This window comes from Lycorma delicatula, chromosome 13, assembly GCF_047948215.1.
Source record: "Lycorma delicatula isolate Av1 chromosome 13, ASM4794821v1, whole genome shotgun sequence".
Lineage (NCBI taxonomy): Eukaryota > Metazoa > Arthropoda > Insecta > Hemiptera > Fulgoridae > Lycorma > Lycorma delicatula.
The window spans coordinates 28,261,090-28,283,876 of record NC_134467.1 but is presented as its reverse complement, the minus strand read 5'-3'; the positions used below and the strand labels follow the sequence as shown (position 1 = coordinate 28,283,876).

Below are 22,787 nucleotides of genomic sequence, written 5' to 3'. Positions count from 1 at the left end.
ACACCTCACATCACCTACAATATGAGCTGCAGTATAATTAATTAATTAATCTTATTGATATCTGTCTATACCGTCATATACAAATCGGCAATTACGTTTCTATGTTCCATTATCCATACAAATTAAATTCTTAAAATACACTTTGAAATAATTAAAGCGATTTAAATATCACTTACAATATTGGATATTTAGATAATATAATAATTACTCCTCTAATACCAGTGATGATTCTATAAAACTACAACTGTTTGGCACAACAGCATCGCCTTCACTAACAAAACAATTTGACAGAATACTATCTGTTAATTCATCATCACAATCATATCTATTTATTAATACATCTTCAATCAACGGATTGAAAGACTGGGTTGATGATTGTGAATTTGGTGCATCATCATTTAATGCGTTATTAAGAACACTAGATGAAATCGGTTCTTGATTTTCTCTATTACCAAGAACTTCAACAAAGTCCTCGTTATCATCATCATCAACCGCCATAGAAGTACCACTTAACAAATGACATTTATCAATTTTCATTGCAGTATCGTTCATAAAGTCATTATTGATTATTTCATCAACATCACTTGTAACATCATTATTACCTTCATCAAAAGATTCCATAGAATCCTGATATTTATCATTATTGGTATCATTGCAATGAATTTTTTCTCTACTGCCCATTTCTTCTTTATCTAAATTTTTGTTAACACTGCCATCATTAACAGTTGATTTATCAGTACTTATTTTTTTACAACTAACAACTACATCACTTGAATTAATTTCATTATTATTATCATCATCAATACCTATATAGGATTCGTTACCATTAGATATTATACTATTATTATTATCACCAGAAATTTTATTACAGTTTTCATCTGCAGACGATAACTTTTCTGTAATTGTCATAGACTTATTGCTATTATTATTAATTTCATTATGATCGCTAGTAATATCATCTCTACCATCTTGGTTTAACTCCTTATGTTTTTGCGATTGTTTCTCATTTATTTCTCTTCTGCATTTCTTCCTGGTCCCTGAAAAACAAAATAACAAGTAAGAATACAAATTCAAAAATAGCTGAGATCATAAAGTTTATCATTTACCATTAAACATGTTTGGTCACCGTGTATTTTTTGTACCGACATTTTTAACTTTCATGTCATATCAGATAAATATTGGATTTGAGGAAAAAGTTTCTTTAGGATCGCATAACTGTGGTAATATTAATCAAATTTGTCTATATTTGCATATGTGTGCTTTTGATAGACGAAATATCACTGAGATTGTATTAGTTTATTACATCTTGAAAATGAGTGAAAATAAAGAAGAAATTTAATACGTTTTAAAATTTTATTAAAAATTATTATTTTACTTTTTTGATTATGATGTTTTTGGACACGATGCGGTATCAGTATGTGTGGTACAGAGTTGGTTCAAAGATTTTCAATCTGGAAATTTTGTTGTCGGTGATCTCTGTCTGGTCAACCAGTGACTGAAAAGTTAATGAGATCATTGGAAAAATTTGACTAAGACCAACACATTAGCAGTTGTGATGTCAGCAGAAAACTAGATAAGTCTACAGGAGGTAGAAAATCAGGCAAATAGGGAGGCTGAGGTACAAAGTTTTTGTAACATCCTTGGAGAATGGGAATGCCAAATGTGGATAGCATTGTCATCATGCACTATCCATCTTTTGCTTGCCCACACTTATTGCCTCTTAAATATTGCTAAATAAAATTATTATTGTTGTTATAACCATGTGGAATAATGAACAACACCATTCCAAAAAAAAAAAAATGATCAACATCAATTTCAAATCGGAGTGACTTTGTTGTGCAAAATCTGAGAAACACTGATAACTAATCATAACACTGAATTTGGTTTATATATCCTACCTCTTAAACGTCTTCCAAAGATTTTAAGGTTTCTGTAAATATGTTCCTCAATTTGAAACATAATTTCTCACAAACACAGTGCTCTACAAGAATTCATTCCATTAATATCAGAAAATGAAACACAGCATAGAACGATGTAGAAACGGAATATTTTTTTGAATAAATTCCTACGAGCAGTTCAAATCTGTACTACTTTGAAAGTTCAATTTTTGCTCTTTTAACAAACAACATGTAATGAAATCAATGAATCCTCCTTATTAACATATAATTAATAAAACATATTTTAAAAATACAAACATACACAAAGGTTATTTTCTAAAATTTGAAGAGTATCTGTTTCGTTAGCCAAAAATAAAACAAGATTAAACTGTGCCAATGTAGACAAAACGTTTTTCAGTAACATTATAATAGTGATGAAACATATATTTATATCTATGATGTAAACTTCAGTAGGTAAAAGTTCACAAAGCGCAAAATAAGCGTGTTAAGTTTGAAAAAATCAAGGTCATAATAAAAATTTTTGATTTTTAAGTAAAGATGCCAATATTAAGGAAAAGTTGTCAAATGGCATTAATACTCTGAAGTCTTAAAAAGAGTGTGAAAACAATAAAACAATTGATCCTTTATGTTAAATATTCCTCACTATCTAAAAACATAAAATACAAAGCAAACAAAGAAAAGAAAAAAATCCGAGTAGAAAGAAACAAAATAAAAAGAATTCTTCAAATATAATAATACAATCAATAAATTTATCAGTTGAAGAAGGTAAAACATTATAGCGGAAAAATAATCAAGAAAACTGATTTTGTAACTTACCACACTTTTCATCATCACTACTATCTACATCTTTTGGTCGCCGAATCGGTCCATTATATCGTGATAAAAAACTGTAATTCTTCAAACGTTCTTTATTAGACAAGAGTAATGCTTTATCAGCTTCAATCATAGCTTTATCAATTTTAAATGCATAATCAACACCTTCTTTTTTGGTCTAAAAAGAAAACAAACATTAAATAGGTGGAAAAATGTATGTGTATATCAATATATACAATTACACACATGGTAAAAGAAAAACTGTATATAAACTGCATACCTCAAAACTGATGACCAAGTATAAAAAGCAATAAATAGTGAATGTTACATTAAAAGAATTAAGCAAAAATAGTTATGATTAACTTGCAAACTAGGTTTTCTAATCTGATATCACACTGTAAATTTTTATTACAAAAAACCAGAGTCAAATCTAACACACGTTTTTTTTTTATAGTAGTACTTTTTATTCTAAATCATATACAAAGAATTAAATTTTTTATTCAAAAAGTATTATGCTAGGTTATAATTCCAATCTGTATTTATTTTTCATTATACTTTTTAAATGTTGGTAATGTTTGTCACACAGATAACTCTTTTTTTTAAACTTATCTAGTTATTTATTTATATTTTCATGATAAGAAACCATACAGGGAATTATCTAAAATTTTGTTTCTTAATTCACTGAATTTACAAAATTATAAAATCAATGTAATAAAAAAAAAAAGATTAATAAAAGTACTATTAGAATTCTCTTTGCTGTCAATATTTAAAACAATTGGGTTACCAGACTGTCAAAGTCTTTGAATGGGAGACTAGAAATTTTCACCAATATGTAGTGGATTGAGAATGGCAATCAGTCAGATGAAAGCTATTCTAACCACATCATGTACCGACTCAACCACCAATCACGAGTCACCCATCACTGAAATCCAGCAGCTATAAAACAGTGCTTTCGCACAGTCAGGGCATCATCATTGAGATGAATGAAATGATACATGCAAAAAGATGTTTTCTGAGAATTAGACTGGAGGAGAGCTAACCTAACAGACAAATTTAGTGGGTTGACAAGCCTAAGTTAGTCAGTTCAATTAAAATTTGGGAAACTGCACCAATATTAATATTCTTAATTATAGTGATGTGGGATTTTCATTGTTGTTACTATAGCTGTATTATAATAAACCATTATTAATTTCATTCCACAGAGACCTACATTCATTGTGGTTATGGTAGTTAAAAAGCAACAATCCAACCGCAACCACAGCAACTGGGTTTAATACTCTCTCTATCTTTTTTCTTTTTTCCTGTTTAGCCTCCGGAACCGCCGTAAGGTTTTACTTCAGAGGATAAATGAAGATGATATGTATAAATGTAAATGAAATGTAGTCTTGTACAGTCTCAGGTCGACTGTTCCTGAGATGTAAAACCCAACCACCAAAGAATAGCAGTATCACATCTCTTTTTCTGTTCCAGAAGACATTCGCCATGATTTTCTGACTAGAAAATGTTTGCTGACACTTTATTGATTTTGTTGGCGAGCAAGTATGGCCAAATACTGAGTTTATGTCTCTGGTTTTATCATTTGCAACAATTCTATATACAAAAAATATCACCTTTAATTTTGTAATGCTGAAGATATATTACTATAGAGTTCATCCATTGACTTTTGTGTTTTGAAAGAAGTTTAGGAACTCATTAGGTAGAAAATTTTCAATAGCCTAGCTTAACTTTGATCACTTCATAATGAATCGAGCAACTTATAAAGAAACCAATCAAAAAACTTTGAAACTGTGGCTTGTTACATGCTGTACACCATGTAGTTGACTGTAACCATTCATTGTCTGTCTAGTTCTCTCCTCATCACAGGTATGTACACGTCACTATCCATTTCTAAATGTATTGCAACATTATCCTTCAGCTGATGAAAGGATTTTAACTGCTTTACAGTTTCTGGTGAAAACATAATTTTTTTACTTAATGTACTTTACAACTTGTGAGTTTCTAAACTGCAGCACACATTTTAAAAAGCTATTACTAAATGAATGATGGGGAAAAAGTACTCTGACACAGCTAGATGAAATCCAGCAAATCTTATATCTTATTACAATCATGCATATGAGAGTTCACCGTTACTCTCACTTTCCACGCAGTATGTCTAAGAAAAATAATTTTGTGGACAAACTTGTACAAGAGCAAATAAAACCTAAATTGCAGATTACACAACCAAGTAAATCTAAAGAGGAATTGTATTAATCATATTAAATTCATATTTACATACCTTGAACTCTTTTGAGTATCTGAATTCTCTATTATATTTAATAATATTATCGGTTGATATCCAAGCTCTAGTAACTTTTTCATCAAAGAAAACTACATTGTAGTAACTCTGAAAATAAACAAACAATAAAATGTTAAACATCTGCATACAACAAATGTTAATAAGCAAAGTTATATTTAATCAACCAATTTCCACAGATTACTGAAATTAACCCTTTCGCTGTCAGCTATTTCGGAGGGGGTTGTGCCCCCCCCCCGAAATGTCAAGAAATTTATACTGGCATTGCATATAATGCTGTTTTCAATTTATAAATTTGAAAAAAATACAAATTACTCAGAAAATTATGTAGAATATGATGATATTTAGCAAAATGTCATATTTTTCACTTTAAAATGTTCACAAAATTAATTTTTAAATAAAAAAGAATATTTAAAGTTTATTTTGTTTCCATATTCCTAACACTATACTTAATTTGAAGAAAACTCACCACTCCATAAAATGTACATAAATTACTAAATAAAATCATATAAGTATGAAATTTGAATTATTATTTACAATGTTATGATAAATAGAAATTTGAATACATGATAATTTTTTTCCTGGTTTTCTGTATTGCTATCACCTCAATGTATTGTGTATCTTTCATTTCATCTTCACTTTCATTTAAAATGTTAACTAGAAGATCACTGTCACTTTCATAAACCCTATTTGTGTATATTCACTATCATTATACTTGTCAAAATATTCGTGAATATCATCGTCGGTAAGTCTTCCACATGGGCCTGGTATTGACTCAATTTCAGAAAAAATACACAAAAATGAACAATAACAAACAAAACGCAAGCACTAAAATTAAATAAAAGAATATGGAAACAATTACTATAGAAAATTAGGGTTATATATTACAAAATAAGTAAGCGCAAACATGTATTAGATTATGTGCAATGCAGAAGAACGTGATTTTCGGAAACGAACGGTAATGTGACTTTCAATATCAGTAATTTATTCTCTAACCTTCTTTGTCATATTAAAACAAATATTGTTAATAAGAATTGTGGATATAAACAAGGTGATTCAATCAAGAGAGCGCTTGTTACATTCTCAAATCAGCATGTTCTATCTTCCTCATCAACCCAGCAAACAGAAGAGCTGAACCTTTTCCTGTACTAAGTCCTTACATCATGCCACAAATTGGTACTACCATTTTCATGTGTGCTGTGATTCCATACACATCAACAAACTGAGAACAGTATGGTTAGAAGAAATGGATGACTTATCAAAATAAAGTTTCATTTGTCTGGTTTAAGATATAATAACACTACCACTGCAGGTGTGCATAATTGGCAAAGATTCAAATTTAGCACAAACTATTAGTAGTATTTTGAGTAGAGATAAAGCAAAAATTAACAAACTAATATTTTTTATGTTTATTAGGCTTTTGTTAGCCTTTTTCTAACTCATGTTCATTTTCAGTACAATTTCTTTATACTCTTACGTCAAATATTGCATTCTTTTTTTTGTGCTTTTATTTTTACACTTTTTTTTAAGCAATGGATTTTTACAGTCATCTTACATGTGTCTGCTAGTTTTTAATAGTCTCCATTCAACACTGTGGTGTGGGAGGGTATAAGCATTGGCCTTGCTCCTGAAAGCAGACCACAGCAGAGAGAAATAGAGTATATTTTCATTAGAGGCTTATTAAGTTTATGAACCTGTTTCTTGATTTTTAAGTAAACCAAGAGTAAATTGAACTGTAGGATAAAATTGTCATTGTTGCGATAAAGACTTGTTTTGTTGATATGTGTTTAAAGAATCAATCAAATAATGATCTAAGAGCACAGCCTAATTAAAGTTAGATATAGGAATTTTAAATATAGTTGTTTTTGTGTGAAACGTTTGATGTTAGAAGGTGCAGGGATCACGCTTCCACGAACAGGTTAATTTGATAGTTGAGAGTTGTAAGTTATGGTAGGTGGTCGTGGTTTGAAGAAGCTGTACCGAAGTGATAGTTAGTTCAAGAAAAGATTATATCAAGATCATAAAAATAGAAATTAGATCAAGAAAAGATTAGAAGCTTTTGAAATGTGGTGCTAGAGGAGAATGTTAAAAATCAGATGGGTGGATAAAGTGACAAATGAAAAAGTGTTGCGGCAAATTGATGAACAAAGAAGCATTTGGAAAAATATAGCTAAAAGAATTAGCAAAGACAGACTTATAGGCCACATCTTAAGACATCCTGGAATAGTCGCTTTGATATTGGAGGAACAGGTAGATGGGTAAAAATTATACAGGCAGGCAATGTTTGGAATATGTAAAACAAATTGTTAGGGATGTAGGATGTAGGGGGTATATCGAAATGAAATGACTGAACTAGATAGGGAATCTTTTAAGAGAGCAAACCAGTCAAATGATTGAAGACAAAAAAAAATCTACGGTAAAATTAAAGTTGAAATAGAGAAAAACAAGATAACTAATTTAGTTTCATTAAAAAATTTCTATTTAGTTAATATCAACACAGAACATAATCTTTATCACTGTTGTAAACAAAATAAAGCATTTACGGGATAGAAATGATGTCAATAAAGATTTAATAATAATATCAAAATATTAGAGAATACATTTTATTTCCCTCAACACAATTAATATCAAGAACTGGTATTTTTAAAATAAGTTAAGTGTACCCATATTTATCTTTACAATCTGAATTGTCAACACATATTCATCAGCCAAACTGAGCAAATGGGTTAAATGCAGAGGCATGGACATGACAGAACAGATACACATATTCCCATCTTGTCATTCATAAACCTATTCTAACCTGATATATATTGATCTATAAGGAGCTTAATGAAATCAATGTATATGCTTTCAACCTACAATTCTTTGAAATTCCTAGAGACATAAGCTTTCTCAGTATCAATCCAAATTCTTCAGCAGATATTGAGAAAATATCAAACAGACATAAACTAACAGATAAACATGAACAGAAAAAAAAAATTCTATGAAAAGCTAGTTCTCAGATGTTATCACTAAAATACACTTACTAAAAATAAATATATATATATTAAATAAGTTTGACAATTTTAACTCACTGGTACAAGAGAATCTTCATCATCCAACCAATAAAAAGCTTCCGTATCAGTATCATCATCAACCATAGCTGGCCACCATGGATATCCAACCATTTTAGCCCATACAACTGAACCAGCAGTAAATTTGTTAAATAATATATCAAAATCATATTCAGGGTCGAAATTTGGTATTTCTACATCAGGTCCTTCGTTGCATTTATATGAATCTGGATCTAAAAGTAACAGTTAAATAAAACTGAATTATATAAATTAATTTTTTTAATTTGTAATTCTTAATAAAAAACAAAATTTAGTTATAGCAGACCTGCTCCTTATGATTTTCACATATGTAACTAAATAAAAGTATCTAGTACAGTACCATAAATAGAGCTTGGACTGATATGTGATTATCACTCCGTCCAGAATCCTTCTACAGTGTGGTACAAGGAAACGAGAAATTTTGAAGTAACTCTCTCAAAAGTAAAATAAAATGAATTTACAAGTTTTATTGTTGAAAACAAAAAGCAAATTACATGCCATTAAGCGTACCAACATAAAAATTTTCAATTTCTAAAAACAATGTCCATCAGATGATGGCCATTATGCATTCTTGGAAGTAAATGTTGAGATTCTGCATGGCACTTTGAAACACTTCCATGGGACCATATAGTCTGATGGTTTCAGTTCTTACACAACTTGAATTTTGTAAGGATGAAACTTCTAATCACTGTGGATTATTTGGCAGACAATTGTTCAGTTTAGCTTCAATGCTGCTGCGTGTTTCCTTGTCGATCATCGTAGACTCCTTCCAATTGAGGCCCGAACTGCTTCAATATTTTCTGGTGTTCATTGAGTTCTTTGAACTCCTGGTGGTTTCTTTTTTAGAGCTGAACCCATCTCCTCAAAATTCTCAACCCACGTCTTGATGCATGACAAGATGGAACGCGATCATGACGTACTAAATTGTAATGATGTCGGAATTCCTGTTAAGCAGCAGTCACACTGTCACCATTCTTGCAAAATGCCTTCACGGCAAATGCATCATGCTGTATACCGCCGACCCACTGGTCCATGATTACTAAATAGCAGGTAGTTGTGCTCAGAAGACCTTTCTACCAGTTCCTAAGGGCTGCCACTAGTACTTTCAAAATTTCCAAATTCCCTGTGTCACCTGTATATTAGGTACTATGCTTAGCAATAAACAAAAAAGCTTGTAGGAATTAAGACTATGGACTGATAAATTTCCCAACTGACTATCTGCAGTATAACGTAAGAATTCACAGTTTGGATGACAATTTCTACATGTACAAACAAAAAAAATCTTTAATAAAATATAAAAAAAAATACATGTAGACAATTTTATATAAAACACCAACTAACAGCTAAGGCATCTACTTTGGAAAAAATCCAGACCTTTTACTTCTCATAAAATATAATTATATTATACAAATTTACTTCTTACTAATCTTCAACAAGTTATTTTACTGGAACTTTCCACTTTAATTTAATTAAATTTGGTGAATATAGTAAAGTTTTTCTGTAAATACTTTAGATTTAAAAAAATTGTTTAATTCTTAAGAAAAAAACTGTTACAACAAACTCCATTTGCATGATAAATTGCTCTCAAATTATCACATTAATATAGATAGACATGATAACTTGTATTTTAATTTTATAGCAATTACCTGGATTCATATCACAGAACCATTTCTCTGGCACATCACTTGGATCTTTTATACTATGAACATATCGCCATTTTTTACACTCTGAATTGGAGCACGTTATCTGTAAAAAAAAAATAAAATAAAAAGTATAAATATTGTTCTATATTTTTATATATACCAGGTGATTCATAAATAAAGTAACACACCTTGACATCTTCTACTGGTGAAAATAAAGAAGAAAGTTCATACAAACACAGGTTCAGAAATACTTTATTAGAAAAGTCTACTGGTGAAATATTTCACCCTGATTTCTGTGCCTTTGGTAAAATTAAGCCATTCTGTAACTGTTGGAACCAAAACAATGAGGTAAATTTTATGGTTTACATGAAATCTAACTTAAAAATTGAAAAAAAAAATAGGTCCTGGAACTGTATTTTTAGTAGTTTTTGAGAAATCTGGGGTAAAAATACACTATTTTATGAATTTTTACACTATTTTATGTCTGGTGTAAAAATAACTTTGTTGAATGTTTTAAAAAGTTTGTTAAGTTTTAAACCTAATCTATGGAGAATTTGATTCCAAGTAAAATGATATGACTAAAATCATCAAAAACTAAAAACTAATCATCACAAACATATGGTTGCCAGCTGACATTTGCATCTTGCTACATTTTTTTAATAAAAAAAAAAAATACAGAAAAATGACCAAAAAAAATTTTGTACTGTGTGTAATGGGAGTTTGAACTTTCAATCAGTATCAGTGTGCTGGTCCTTCAAGTTTAAAATTTAATATTGACCTGGTTTCCACAATGTTTTAAACCATAAGTTAACTGCATGAACAGACAGTAGCTGCTCATGACACAAAATATTGAACAGATTTCAAAATAACCTTTGTAAAGTTGTCGCAGAATTACCATTTTTATACAACGATTTAACAAAGAATATTAAATGCATTAAATGACTGACAATATACCATCAAGTTTAGCTCCCCGCAACCAAAATGAATAACCAATCTCTTTTAAAAATTTTCTACTTTGCTGATGTACCTTTTATACATACGTATATAAAGTAGCTTCCTTAATAGTAAATTCTTAGTAATATAAAATTACAACTTACCCAAGTCCCAACGTCTCGCTGTTTCATTAACCACATTAAAGATTCTTTATGATTTTTAAATTTTGACGGCAGTGGCTGATAGAACCTTTTCTTAACTTCTGACCATGAGTATTTATCGCTTGATGACGATGACGCAACTGATTCATTTTGAACATTATTATTATTATTTGAGTTATATTTATTTTTTAATGAACATTGAACTTTTGGAATATCATTAATATTTTTATGCGATAAATTTTTCTTTTTCAAAGTTGAATCTTTTGGATTTTTCATAACTTCATTATTCTTCACTGACAAACTCTTATTTTTATCATTTTTAACACTAGTAGTACCTTTTTTTGAATCCTTTATCTGATTATTTTCTTCAGAAACAATATCATTATTATTGTTGTTATTATTCTCATATAATACCATAGTTGGTTTGATTATTTGATTAGAATTATTTGATTTAATCTGTCGTTCAGATAATTTTTCATTTGAAAGAGTTGTTGATACTTTTTTGTTCAAATTTTCTGAAATGATTTCCTCAGAATCTTGAAATGACTAGAATAAAAAATTGATAGCACTAATAAAAAAATGTATTATTCAATAGAAATATTAAAAAATAAATATCATTATTTTGAAAACGTTATATGTATAAATACTTTAAGTTATATTAAAAATACGATGATGGCTTTCCAAACAGCTACAATGCTGATGTTATTGTTAGTAAATTGAGAGATTGTTTTAAGGTTGCTTATATGTCATGTATTTTTTGTGAAAGAAATATATTAAAAAAATAATAAGAATACAATATCACTGAGGGTAATTAATTTTACAAACAATTTTTCTGTGCTACGAAAAAATCTATAGGGATGAAAATGCAGAATAAGGATTCAAGCTTGGACGAGCGATTGCAGAGATATTATGGAGGTCCCCCATCATACCCCTTCCCCAATTTCTGAATGGTACCCAAGGGACACTTGAAAATATTATCATCCAACGGGTACCACTGTGAACAGATGGGGTACTCGTCCAGGGGGCCGTTTTCGAGATATTTGTGATTTTCGTCTGAAAATTCAAATCTGCTTAAAAAATACTAAATTTTCCCAAAACTTCAATATATATTTCGCATATATACAGATATATATATATATACGGTATATCATTATATAATAATATAACAAGTATACACCTGACCAACACGAGACATGTACTAATAAATGGTGATTTTCCACTAGTGATCAGTACATTCTGATGCTAAGCTAATGGAGATGCACACACAGAATGCTGTTTAGTAAGGTAGGACACCCTATATGAGGTGCATTCAGGAACTCCCAGGAATTCAAACATATATCACTGAAGAATAGCTAATAATATAAGAGCTGATCAATTAGTTATAACCACTAAAAAAAAAATTTTGACTCAAGAAATGGGTCTTTAAGCCTTGCTCAGTAATGATTTTACAGATATACCATTGAAAACAACTATTTATCTTTCAATTTGGTGGATTCAAACACGATTGGACAAGCACAAAACAGGAATCGCACAAAGATCATCCAAATAAGATAAAAATATCAGTAATCATTGAGAAAATTCATGATACCATTTTGGAAGATTGTTGAAAAAAAGATTTACAAGGTCATTTACATTCTGAACATCTCAAGTGAACGTACATGCCTAGATTACATGAAAATTTGGTGTTAATACATTTTCACCCATCTTAGATGTGTAGTTAAAATTTGGCAGCTGAGTAATTATGGCAAACTCAATAACAGATGTTAACATTTCTAAAACAACAAATACTTTATAAACTTACAGAATCAATCTGAGTACTAAGTGAAGAACTTTGACTATGTGATTTACTAGCATGACTTCCCCAAGGACTCATCATTTCACAAATCATCCTTAATTTTTCACCATGTGACAATTTTGATTTCTTCTTTTTCTTTTTCTTCTCAAAAATATCTACTGTCTTATCAAATGTAGTATCTAAATCAGAATTAGATACTATATCTTCACTGCTATCTTCCATTATTACACTTTCGTCGTGAGATTCCACTGTAAAATATGATAAAAATTATTTGTGAAAACAAGTAAATAAAAATAAACCTTAAGCAATTCAAATTTTCTAACATTTTAAAATGCTTACTAAAAATGTACATGTTTTAGGTTAGGTTCAGTAAACATAATAGTTTATACAATTTGACATGTGAAAAGTCACTATAAAAATGGCAGAGCCATTTCCAAGATTAACACTGTTTATTAAAGAAAGTGAGAAATGAAGCAATTTCCCATTTTTTCCCCATCAAGCTGAAATGTCACATTATTATATTAAACTACTGAGATACAACTAATGTTCAATCCTACAAGTTATTCATGGTGAATGCTCCATTTACCATAGAAATTGTATAATGAACATCATTACTTTTAGAAAAATCAATCCTAACACTATTTGTATCTCACATGCTTTACAAGCACCACAGTCGCATAACAGAAATTTAAAAGCAGTGTAAAGCAATGAATTAATCAATTTCTTCCTATGTGAAACAATTCATTTTAAGCCCTTTCTGTTTATAAATTGTATATTTTGCATTTAACTGTAATGATACGATACTACGGACTTTTGGAAAGTTGTAGGCCTGACACAGAGACTGTGCAAATATGACCAAATTAGTATAATGTTTGTCAAGTATGATCAAACAGTACACATTTAGATGTTTTCTATAGATCTATATAGATTTTCATAATCATTAAAGATCTTTTGCACGATTTGCATGCTCCAAATTTTCAGATGTGTAGGTGGTGTTTAGCTGCTTCTTTTTTAAAACAAATAAAGCAAACATTTTCTGACAAATGGATAAAATTAAAGTTCAACCTGTTATAAGGTACTTTGTTTTAAAAGATTAACCCCAAGGACAAAAAAAAGGAATGGACCACTTTAAACGATTTTTCCTTTGTTTTCAATAATAAAAAGTGAGCTGCAAATTTAAATGTGGCCTCATACATCCATTCAAGATAAACACTCGGGTTAACCAAAACTGCTACGGCCAATGAAATCATCACCAACGCTATATTAAATGTTTGCTGACTGAAGGTGTATGAACTTTATGACATTACAAACAACTCAACATCCACATCTGGCCAAAAATAAAGTTCTCTTTCACCATGATAAAAAAATACACACGTTTCAAGTTATTGCTGTAGAACTCCATGATCTACACTTCAAAGTTTTTTTACATGTGTGTATTTACCAGATTTAGCTCCCACTGATTACTTCTTCCCAAACATGAAGAAAAGGGTCGCTGGATGAATATTCAATTCAAACGATAAAGTCAAAGCTGAGAAAACCACTTATTTAGAACAGTTGAACAAATTTGTTTTTACGAACATTGCAGGAGTGACTTCATTGAAAAATAAAAAAATATTCTGAACCTTGTTTTCTTTGTCGGGCAGAGAACTTTTCAAAACAACCCTCACCAACGTTGAATTTTTAAAATACTTGTATTTTTTCACTACTTATACCTTTTCCTTTAAAAGTTAAGGGCTTAATATGAAACTAAAAAAGTTAACTTGAAACTTTAAACATTGAAACTACAAAATATTTCATGTTGCCTAAGATTTCTTTTTTGGGAGTGGGGATGAATTATGATGAATTTTATTGTAATATTATTACTAAAAGTTTATTATTTAAACTTTTAATAACATTAAAGTTTAAATAATCCAAAAAAGCTTTGAAAAAAAATCAATATTTTTAAATTTTGATTCCCCACCATCAATATTGCTACCAAAGTATTTCTTTGGGGTCACTTGCACTACTACTATGCCTAAGAAGACATTAAAAAAAAATTTGATATAAAATATGCAATAAACAAAAGGATAGCTTTTCTCAATTTTTGGGGGAAAGGGGAAATATGTGGCAATTTTTTTTTTAAATGGTAAGATAAGCATGCACACACATACTAAGCTTAAAATAAAGTGGGGTTATGTTTGCAAGTTTTTGAGAAAATGACCTCCAAAAAACCTCCCTGGAAATATTGACTCCAAAATTTTACCAAAAAATTGCCCCCTATACACAAGTCTGCAAAAAAATTTCAAGATCAGTCAATCCAATCAAATCTGTGTAAAAATTTTACTAGGACTTGATTTTTACTAGGCTTTACTAGGACTTGAACGCTGGAACTCTCGACTTCCAAATCAGCTGATTTAGGAAGACGTGTTCACCACTAGACCAACCCGATGGGTACATACACACCACCTAAGTACATATGAACATTACCCCCACCATTTTATTTTTGGTTTTTGAGGTTTCTGGTCATCAACTTTGAAAAATATAAAAAAACCATACTCGATTCTTTGATTGATTTACACTTTTCTTCTTGAGCTGTGATGCCAGGAAAGTAAAACAAATAATATAAACGCACAATCATAAAAGAAAAAAAATAGAGAATATTTTTTGTTTAGGCACGATTTACTAGAGAGAAGATATTACATTTTTACACAAACATTAAAAGACTGTATTACTGTAAAGTTAGTTGTAAGGGTACATAACAATTTTCTAAGTCTTACAAACTGTTTTACATTATAATCTTGTGTACATTACCAGAGTAAATTATACAAACTTACGATTTGTTAAAAAACAATTATTAAACATAGCACAGCACGTACCTGTATCATTTTTATGACCTTCATTTTCCTCAGATAAAGGTTTCTTGTTACTTTCAACCATTTTAATACTGCCCTTTGGTTCTATAATATTCTTCTTCTTTCCTTTACTGCCTGGAGCCTAAAAAAAATATACACATAAAAATATTTTTAAAAAATAAATAGCATATCATCATCTTTCAAGACAGAAAGAATATAACAAGAAAGACCTACGATAGGTTCTTAGCTGTCTCTAACAGTTTTACTCTTTATTAGAGCAAGACTAAATAATTTAAAATTGCTTTACTTGACCTAAAGGGCTCTAAAATTTGTTTAAATAAAACTCTTTTAAACATTAAGCTAAGTTTTTAAGCTACTAGGAGATCAAGTAAAACAACTTTTAAAAAAAAATTTAGTTCACTCTTTTAAAGAGTAAAACTTTATAGCGACAACAAAAAACGTATGATCTTATCATAGATCCTGTTTTGTTAGATTTTTTTACACAAGATCTATCACATCATATATAATTTCTGAAAGTTGGTGTTAAATTTGAGATCATTATAAAATATACCTTCAATCCCTGTTTTATGATATAGCAGCTGTTGTGGGTTGTTGTTGCAGAAACAATAACCCGAGAGAATACAGCATTTAAGCAGTTAGAACCGACTGTCAATAGAAGGGAAAATAATATCAGTGAATAGGGTACATATTTTATTTCCTCACATAAAATTTATCACTAAGATGTAGAACACTCCATACTCTCCCAGACTGACATTGATAATTTTGACATATTTCTTATTTCAGATTGATTTTAAAAGAAAATTGATACCAACCAGGTTAACAATGACTATCTTCACAAAACACAAATGAAGAACCTAAAAACTTGTTTTCTGATGAAAAAATTGTGACTAGTGATCATCACAGATCTCTTCTGAAGCCAAATTTATATTATTTAAGACAGTTCTGTAGAGACCAAAATAAATGGTGGTCTGACAGTACATGAGTAGGACTATATGATGAATGCATCAGAAATTCCTAGCCAAGCTTCTTTCACTATTTTCAATGGATCACCAAAGATGTCTGGCACTGGTGTGATGGAAGAAGACACTTTTCCAGTCAATCAATTTTGGCTGCTTTATCTTAACTGCTTGGTGTAATCTTTTCAGTCGTTGATAGCACCGGTCAATCATTTGACCAGTGAACAACGGCTTTTCAATCTCATCATATACACATTCCTGGCAAAAATTGTGATACCACAATTTTTTTGGCATCAGTTCTTGCTTTTCTACCATTTGCAGAGTTTTAACATGCTTCAACCATGAATTTTTCCATATGTTATTGACATTTCGATCCATTCATTTTCATCATCTGTAATGAGCAGTTTCAAAAATGTTTCGATTTCATTCCATGTTCATATCACATTATGTCCAAAAATAACAACAATTTTTTTAGCAGCCTGGGTTTCATCAATTCTTCTCATTTTTGTAATAAAATTTCAAAATGTATTGTAATTCGTTTAATTATTATTTTCACTCCTTTCGACACAATAATTTTTAAATATACTAATATAATCATAATCTTTTTAAAAGTACTCAGTGATATGCTGCTATCTTTTAAAAAACACCAAATTAAAATGTTACCAGCTTTCATTAATATTACCAGAAATATGTGATCTTAAAGTCATCTGCTGGGAGAATACGAAAAAACTTTTTCCCTAACCGCAATATAATAAAAAATCATTCAATACAGTTTTCGTAAAATAAAATAAAAATATTTCAACAACCTTTTTAAACTACGTTTTATAAATAGATATGACATTAAATCATTGTTAAAACACAGTTACTCATAAATCTTGTAATCAGATTACCAGTTTTAAAAATTATTGTTGTATTATAACTACATCTACAGGTAACTAAAAAACAAGAAAAGAAATAACATAAATTGAATAATAATTACAGTTGTTGAAGAAGAGTCTGGTCCATCAAAAAATGTAGAGTTTTCTCTACTGTTCTCATTAGATAGAAATTTCTCATCACTACTATATGTAAACGACCTCTGAATAGCAGCAGTAAATATTTCATCATATTCTGCATCGGTCAACGATCTCGCAGATAAAACCTAAAAATAAGCACAAAAAAGTGAGAACATAATTATTTATAAATAATTCAATAAAGGCGCATAAATAAAAATGATCAACTTTATTCATCAAATTCATTTACTACAAGATCTCTTCAGCACTCAGATTCTAGTAATAATACCAGACTTATTTTTAAAGTAAGATGTGTTTTGAACTGGCTGTCTACATACATGATGTAAACAGATGGCGCTTGTGTAACTCAGTTATTTCAATCAGTAGTCAGCTGTTAGCAATAATAAATTAGCCATTTTGTTATTAATTGTTTATATTCATCTATTAATAATGAGTGCTACAATTTGTGATCTCTCACAAGTGTGAAATATGAGAGTAATCCAATTTTTGATGACAAAATACAATTCTGTAGCTAAAATTCAAAGACAAATTTGTGAAATTTATGGACCAAATATTATGAACCGATTCTAAAGTAAGACAGTGGTGGCAATCATTTAAAAAAAAAAAAATGGCAAACGACATTCATGATGATGACCATAGAAGCCGGCTGCCAGTAAGAATTTGATTGAAAAAGTAGATGAAAAATTTGAGAAAACCAGTTTGGTAAAGCCAGGAACACTGAGAAAATCAGTGCATTTTTATTGTGATCTAAGAGCTGACTACAGATCAACCCAACACAGAGTGTTTTGTCTGGTGGCTGCATGATAATCCTTTCAGATTAAGCCGGACTACATTAAGGTCCTATATTCTTGTTGAATTAAACTGGACTCTTAGCCTCGACATTAAATACTAAACGATAAAATATTAAATAGACTTTACTATTAAAATATTCTGAGAATTATTGTATTTTGAATAAAATGCCACCACTCAATAAATGATTACATTTAATTTATTTATTCTGATTCGCTTAAAGCAGTCTAATTAATACTGATTAAAATGGAGCAGTATTAAATGTGCATTATCATTAGAACACATGAACAAAAACACTTTAATTGAAATAAAATAAAAAATACCTTTTTAGGTTTTCCCCCCTTTTTTGCAGACCTATTTTCACTTCCAATAGTCTTCTCAACAATATTTTCTTTACCTTTTGATACAAATGTCTGGAAATCAGGACGTTTTGTTGTTTTCTCCTAGAGAAAAAAAACATAAACATAAATATATATATAATTAATACTTTTAAGATATTATAACCATTTTATACATCTATAACAGTACACAATGCATACATGTACCATTTTGTATCATGATCAGATGTGTCAATCCACTATACTTATTGACTTTTCTCTCACTTACACCCATTCATTGATTTAATTCATATAACTAATAGTAAAGGAATTAAATTATAATCATCAAAATAAATGAGGTTAGATCTTTCTGACTGTAAGTTAATTTTGGAACACCACACTCTTATTGCAATACCACAATATACGATCTATTTGATACAATACCAAGTCATGATATATGATATTTTCAAGTGTATAGGTTAGGATTTTACAGTCTTATAAGAACAATTGTGTCCTTTTAATTAATAAAGTGATTTTAAATATTAAAGTTATATTAATTAAATATGACTACAGATCTGCTGATCAACTCTGACAGAAGAATGAACATTAATCTTATCACTGCAAGCAAGGCAATAGGTTAATGATTAAAATTAGCCAAACAGTTATTTACGCTTCTAAATATTAGGACCATACAGAAAATGAACATTTTTGCGCAGAACTCATGGCAAGTGAAAAATTCATGCCGTTATTTTCTCGACCTCAAGAGAATTTATTATCATAAATTTTTTAGATATAAAAATTAATAAAAACTATAATACTAATAAACTGGATATTGATATAAATAGGAAACCCACTAAACAGGGCACCATAATTCGTTTCAACCTTGGAATCAAAAAATATTGATATTTAATTCTTAATATAGCTATGAAATATTTAAAACATAACAATATAAAATTAAACATTGGATTATATCAAACATATAGTTATAATTAATGGATACAATGAAAACTTAACATAACAATAAATCTAATTTAGATAAACAGGGAGTATATAGTTTACAATGTGCAAGTTGTGATTTGGAATATATCGGGATTACAAACCAATCTTTTTCGATCAGAATTAATGAACACATTAATTGTATAAATAAGGGAAATATGGAACAATCCAATTTTGCTAGAAATATCTTAGAAAATAATCATAATTATAATCCAGATAATTTTATTTATATTCTTGAATATTCCAGTAACTTTCATAAAACAAATATGATTGAAACAAATTACATATACTTAAATAATACAAATTTGATAAATGAAAAAACAAAATTTGATAATGATGTATTATTTAAACAAATGTTAAATAATACTATTGATTCTTAGATTGGTTATACTGATTCATACTAGCAAACACAACAATTGAGAGCTTCATACTGACATGATGGACAACGTCGACAGTAGACCTTTTGACGATCAATTGTTGTATTTATAATTTTTGTTTTTAAAAAATTCAAAATTCATTAAATATATTAATTTGTGAAGGAAATAATTATTCCATAACACATAAATGTCCCTGATGATGGATTAATTTCCGAAAGCACTCAGACATAATAATAAAAATAGTTAGTAAGTGGAAATTATTCTATAATTAAAAATAAAATCAGTATATTGAAAAAAAAAAATTTAATTTTATTTGGCTATCTCTGGAACCAATGAAAGTACCACTTATGATATATCATTGAAAAGCTCTCAATGAGGGGGTTATTACTGCAATTAAGAAAGGTCCAAAATCCAATTTTTTTTGTTGGATTTTGGGCTTTTTTGGACACTTTTGGTTCAGTCGATTGGAATCAAAAGGGGAGGTGCACAGCACTAGGTGTTAAAATAGTCCTAAACCAAAATTTCAACATCCTACACCTAATTGTTTTTGAGTTATGCGAGAAACATACATATGAATGTACGTACGTATAGACGTCATACTGAAACTAGTCAAAATGGATTGAGGGATGTTCAAAATGTAGATTTCTGTTGAAATCTAAAAACCAGCATTTTTCACATTCACAGTTTTTCACTTCCTTGACTTTGTAAAAGGAAGCACAAATTATTAATTCATTTTTTGGGGAGGGGGTGAATATTAAATAATTTTTTTTGTAATTTATGACTTTGATAAAAGAAACTTCAACTTTCTATGAAAAATTTTTGCTAAAGTATCCCCCAAGTAAAGATTTGAAATTTTATTTCAGCCAAAACATAACACAGCTTTTTCCAATTTTTGCAGAAATTTATTACAACCAAGTTTGAAAAAATTCATCAACAGGATCCAAAGTTATAAAAATCAAATATAGACTTACCTACATACATACATACAAACAAATGTCCATCTGATAAAAAATAGATTTTTTGGATTTGGTAGCATTAGAAGTAAAAACTTTTTTTGGAGATTATTTATTAAAATTTATTATTTTGTTGAAAATTTTTTTATTAAAATGATTCTTTAAGGCACAAAACTAAAAAACCAATTTTTTTTAAGAATCTGTATACTTCTCTGTTATAGCTGTAGATTCTAAATTCAAGAATACTTCACAAAGACAAATTTACTAGCAAATTATGATGATGTAAATTAATTAATCAACACAGAGAAAAAATTATCTATAATGTTCACTAAAGCAAAGACAACTCTTGTCAATTCTCATATTCATGAAAAATACTGTTTTGAATATTTTCATGTCACTTTAATATATATTATCACAGCTGCAACCGTAGATTCTTATATAATATGGGATGAAATGGAGTATCATCTGAATTCTATCATATCTGCAAAGTTAAACACATTGTGCGTATAAAAAGAAAAACTTTGCAAATTTACCTTCATTTTAATGAATTACTCTTTAGAATTTATTTTATAATCTGTTAGTAGTTAATTAACATATTTTGAGGAAAGTTGAAAGAGAAAAATATTCCACTAGATACATGCACTAAGTATTATTAAAATAAATAACAATAAATACCTTAGATTTTTCATCAGTTTTTGGTTTAATTTTATTCTTACTGAGAACAGAATTATCGTTAGTGACAATACCGGATTTAGTCACCATTACATTATCACTTTTAGTTGTAGTGGTAGTACTAGATTTAATACCACCTTTGACAGTGTTTGTTGAAGTTGGTGGAACAAATGTAGGAGGTTTAAATATTGGCTTTTTCGCAGTAGGTTTTGAAACATTTTTCTGACAATCAGACATGTTACAAAAATGTTTTGACTTGTGGGTAAATAACCTGAAAAATAAAATGATCCAACCTTAAACAAAATATAATTTCTTTTTATAAAAGAATAAACTATAAAATTAATAACAACAATGTACAAGGTCTTGATTATCTGTTGAAAATAATATCATATAATCAAATTGCCATGACAGCTTACATGCACAGTAGTAAACGGAAACTATATTCTTGATACAAACGCTTCTATTCAATGTTGATTAACTAGCAATCAATGAAACATGGATTCAAATGTGATAAATGAATTATTATGATTAATTTTTTATAAACTAAGGACAATGCTACCAAGATCCGTAAATTATTTTTTCATTTTAGTAATAATATTACGAATGGCAGTGGTATGACAAATTCAAGATGAAAGAGTCGATGCACAGCTCATTTAACAACACAAAAAAATTCAACCATTCAGTATTAACAAAAAAAAATAAGGCTATAATGTTTTACGATTCTAAGCCAAATTTGCTGTAGAATGCATAAAATCTGGAACTACAATAACAGAGCTAGAAGAAACTTCATGTAATCAATTCAAAACTAATGATACGGGATACTCACAATGATATTATTTTGATAAAAAGAAGATACTTCTCGATAAGTTGCAATTTACCACTTTAACGGGAAGATTTTCAACCATTTTCACACTACACCTTGCCAGTACCAAATTATTACCATTGATTTCACAAATCAAATGTTTCACTGGCAACCCAATGTTTTGAAACCAATAAAGTTCAAGGATGGGACCAATAATAACTCAGGTACATCTTTTACAAAACGAGCTGGCCTGCAAGGATGTAGAGTTGATGTACTCCCATCTTCATCACCTCACAATGCAAGGATGCTCAAAACCATATTCTCATCTAGCCTACGATGCCTCATGCATAATTTCACTTTATTCACGTAGTTATTTAGGTATTTTTCGATTAGCATCCTACCAATATGATATCAACATAACCTAATGCTCGC

General features: G+C 29.3%; 1 protein-coding gene across 1 annotated transcript; it reads right to left on the bottom strand.

Moving 5' to 3' along the window:
- Window positions 1-204: 204 nt before the first annotated feature.
- LOC142334049 (uncharacterized) lies at window positions 205-21,825 on the bottom strand. The gene is made up of 8 exons (XM_075381716.1): window positions 21,557-21,825; window positions 18,562-18,681; window positions 17,416-17,577; window positions 15,484-15,601; window positions 12,635-12,876; window positions 10,837-11,379; window positions 2,715-2,889; window positions 205-1,037 (listed from the first exon to the last, which is right to left on the bottom strand). The coding sequence occupies exons 1-8, from the start codon at window positions 21,788-21,790 to the stop codon at window positions 205-207; spliced, it is 2,427 nt and encodes an 808-aa protein (XP_075237831.1). The 5' UTR covers window positions 21,791-21,825.
- Window positions 21,826-22,787: the final 962 nt, after the last annotated feature.

Bases quoted from the DNA above. Each gene is read 5' to 3' on its own strand.
- LOC142334049 (XM_075381716.1), bottom strand. From the start codon at position 21,790: ATGTCTGATTGTCAGAAAAATGTTTCAAAACCTACTGCGAAAAAGCCA. The intron at 15,602-17,415 runs GTAATTATTATT...TATTTTTTTTAG, and splicing joins CAGACTCTTCTTCAACAACT to GCTCCAGGCAGTAAAGGAAA. The intron at 1,038-2,714 runs GTAAGTTACAAA...TTTGTTTTTCAG, and splicing joins TAGTGATGATGAAAAGTGTG to GGACCAGGAAGAAATGCAGA.